This window comes from Buceros rhinoceros, unplaced genomic scaffold (assembly GCF_000710305.1).
Source record: "Buceros rhinoceros silvestris isolate BGI_N320 unplaced genomic scaffold, ASM71030v1 scaffold3845, whole genome shotgun sequence".
Classification (NCBI taxonomy): Eukaryota; Metazoa; Chordata; class Aves; order Bucerotiformes; family Bucerotidae; genus Buceros; species Buceros rhinoceros.
The window spans coordinates 2,298-4,488 of NW_010410993.1; the positions used below are offsets into that span (position 1 = coordinate 2,298).

At 41.0% G+C, this 2,191-nt stretch overlaps 1 protein-coding gene across 1 annotated transcript in view; it reads left to right on the top strand.

The window, feature by feature from the left end:
- Nucleotides 1–2,191, top strand: part of YLPM1 (YLP motif containing 1) — a gene marked incomplete at its 5' end in the record, with an annotated part of 38,401 nt that overhangs the window by 1,804 nt on the left and 34,406 nt on the right. The window contains one exon of the mRNA XM_010135799.1: nt 36–441. Coding sequence (XP_010134101.1) covers nt 36–441 — 406 coding nt within the window. The remainder of the gene's footprint in view (nt 1–35; nt 442–2,191) is intronic.

Sequence of the window (2,191 nt, forward strand, 5' to 3'; positions counted from 1 at the left end):
CATTCCTGTTATGCCTCCAACTCTACCTTCAACTACATCTCCACTGGTCCCCCTGCCTCTCTCTTCTGTTTCTCAGTTATCTAATTCCTCTGTCCCTTCAGGATCCAGTTCTCAAAGCAGTCAGTCTACTGAGACACCAAGGCCAGCTTTGCTTCCCACCCCTGGTACCTATGCATCAAAAATACCTAGTTCAACTCTCTATTCACCTTATCATTCTCAAGTAAGTTCATGCTTTGGCTCTTCAGACCACGGAAAATCTCAAGTTCATCTTAGTAAACAAACTGTCTCTATTCCATCTGAGCAAGGATGTGGTGAACTGAAAGCCACTTCTGCAGTGTCTTCAACACATGCACCTACTGTGCAGGATAAACCAGTGAGATCAGGTGGACTGCTTCCAGATCCTCCCAGATCAGCACGTTTTGAAGGCCCCAGAGGACCTAGGTAAGGAAGTTTTCTTCGTTTATATATGCTCCAGGCTGCAAGACTTTCAGTGGTGTATTAAGAAATTAAACATATATCTTCTTCTCAAATCATGGTGAGGTTCTGCGAAGTGTGTTTGTTTGGTGGAGGTCTGTTTTTTATGTATGTGCACCACGCTCTTTATTTAGCTTATTAAAGCAAGGATAGATAAATGCCTTTCACTTGATCATTATCTAGAATAGAATGCTTCTTTTCTTAGTAAAGTGCTTGGATGCAATGCACGCTTTTCATTCCCAGAGACAATACCCGTTTTGTGAAAATAGGAAAGCTGTTGTAAATTTTTGATATGTCTTTGCTGTTCTTAGTTTGAAGATAATTCACACTTGAAAGAGTGATCCTATATGAACGCTGATCTAAACTCCTAGCATTTTGTCTCTGATACTTGGAACATAGTTTAGGAAAATTTAAAGCAAAAATGCTGAAGGATTGTTTTTAAGGTGTTGCTACGTATGATAGGACTTTAATGTAGGCATTCTGAAAGAGATTCAGGAAAATATTCAGGATATATATTCAGTTGAATATCCTAACATAGCTGGTTACTGACAATTGAGATGCTCTTTATTTTTTAGAAACAGTAAAAAGTACTCTCTGTTTGTAATCCAGTTTATTGCAGAAAGAAATGAAAACGCAATGCCGTTCACAGGTACTTCAGCTCCTAGTGTGAGGGAGTTCTGTAGCTCTACGATTGTCCTATTCGGTGCACTTTTCACAATGGCTGTTTGATAAGAGAGGTAGTACTTCTAAGTCAATGGTTTTCTACACATGTAGCATTACTTAGCATTCAAACAATTATAAACAAGAGAAAGAAGGAGAGAAATGAAGGTTTGAGCCTTAGTATCCTAGCATTATGATTCTTTGCCACTGCATTATATCATTATGGTCTTGGTTTTGAAGGTTGCTCTCTCCGTCTTCTGGTAAAATACAGTTTTGTTCAAATTTAAGTCTTCATTTTATCAGGCACATGGCCTGCTGCCTTAATGTAAAGCTACTCTAAAGGCCAGTGTTCTTTGTCTTTTATGTGGTTTTATACCTGCTGCTGTATACCTGCCTGGTTTAATCCAAGATCTTGGTTTTGGAATGTTTTTCTTTCATACTTACATAATACCAGGTTGCAAAAACATCATCTGTTCTGTTGGGTCATTAATTCAAGACAGGTTGATGTGATGCCTGTGGAATCAAAGAACAGTGTTGTTCTGTTCATAGAATTGCTTTGGTTGGAAGAGACCTTTAAGATCATCTAGTCTAACCGTTCATTCTGCACCGCCAGGACATCACTAAGCCATGTCCCTCAGCACCACCTGTATATGTCTTTTAAATATTTTCCAGGGATGGGGACTCCACCACTTCCCTGGGCAGCCTGTTCCAATGACTGACAACCCTCTCTGTAAAGAAATTTTTTCCTAATATCCAGCCTAAACCTCCCCGGCACAACTTAAGGCCATTTCCTCTTGTCCTATCACTTGTCACATAGGAGAAGAGACCAATCCCCACGTAGCTGCAACCTTCTTTCAGGTGGTTGTAGAGAGTGATGAGGTCACCCTTCAGCCTCCTTTTCTCTAGGCTAAACAACCCCAGTTCCCTCAGCTGCTCCTCACAAGACTTGTTCTCTAGACCCTTCACCAGCTTTGTTGCCCTTCTCTGAACCCGCTCCAGCACCTCAATGTCCCTCTTGTAGTGAGGGGCCCAAAACCTGAACACAGCACTCAAGGTG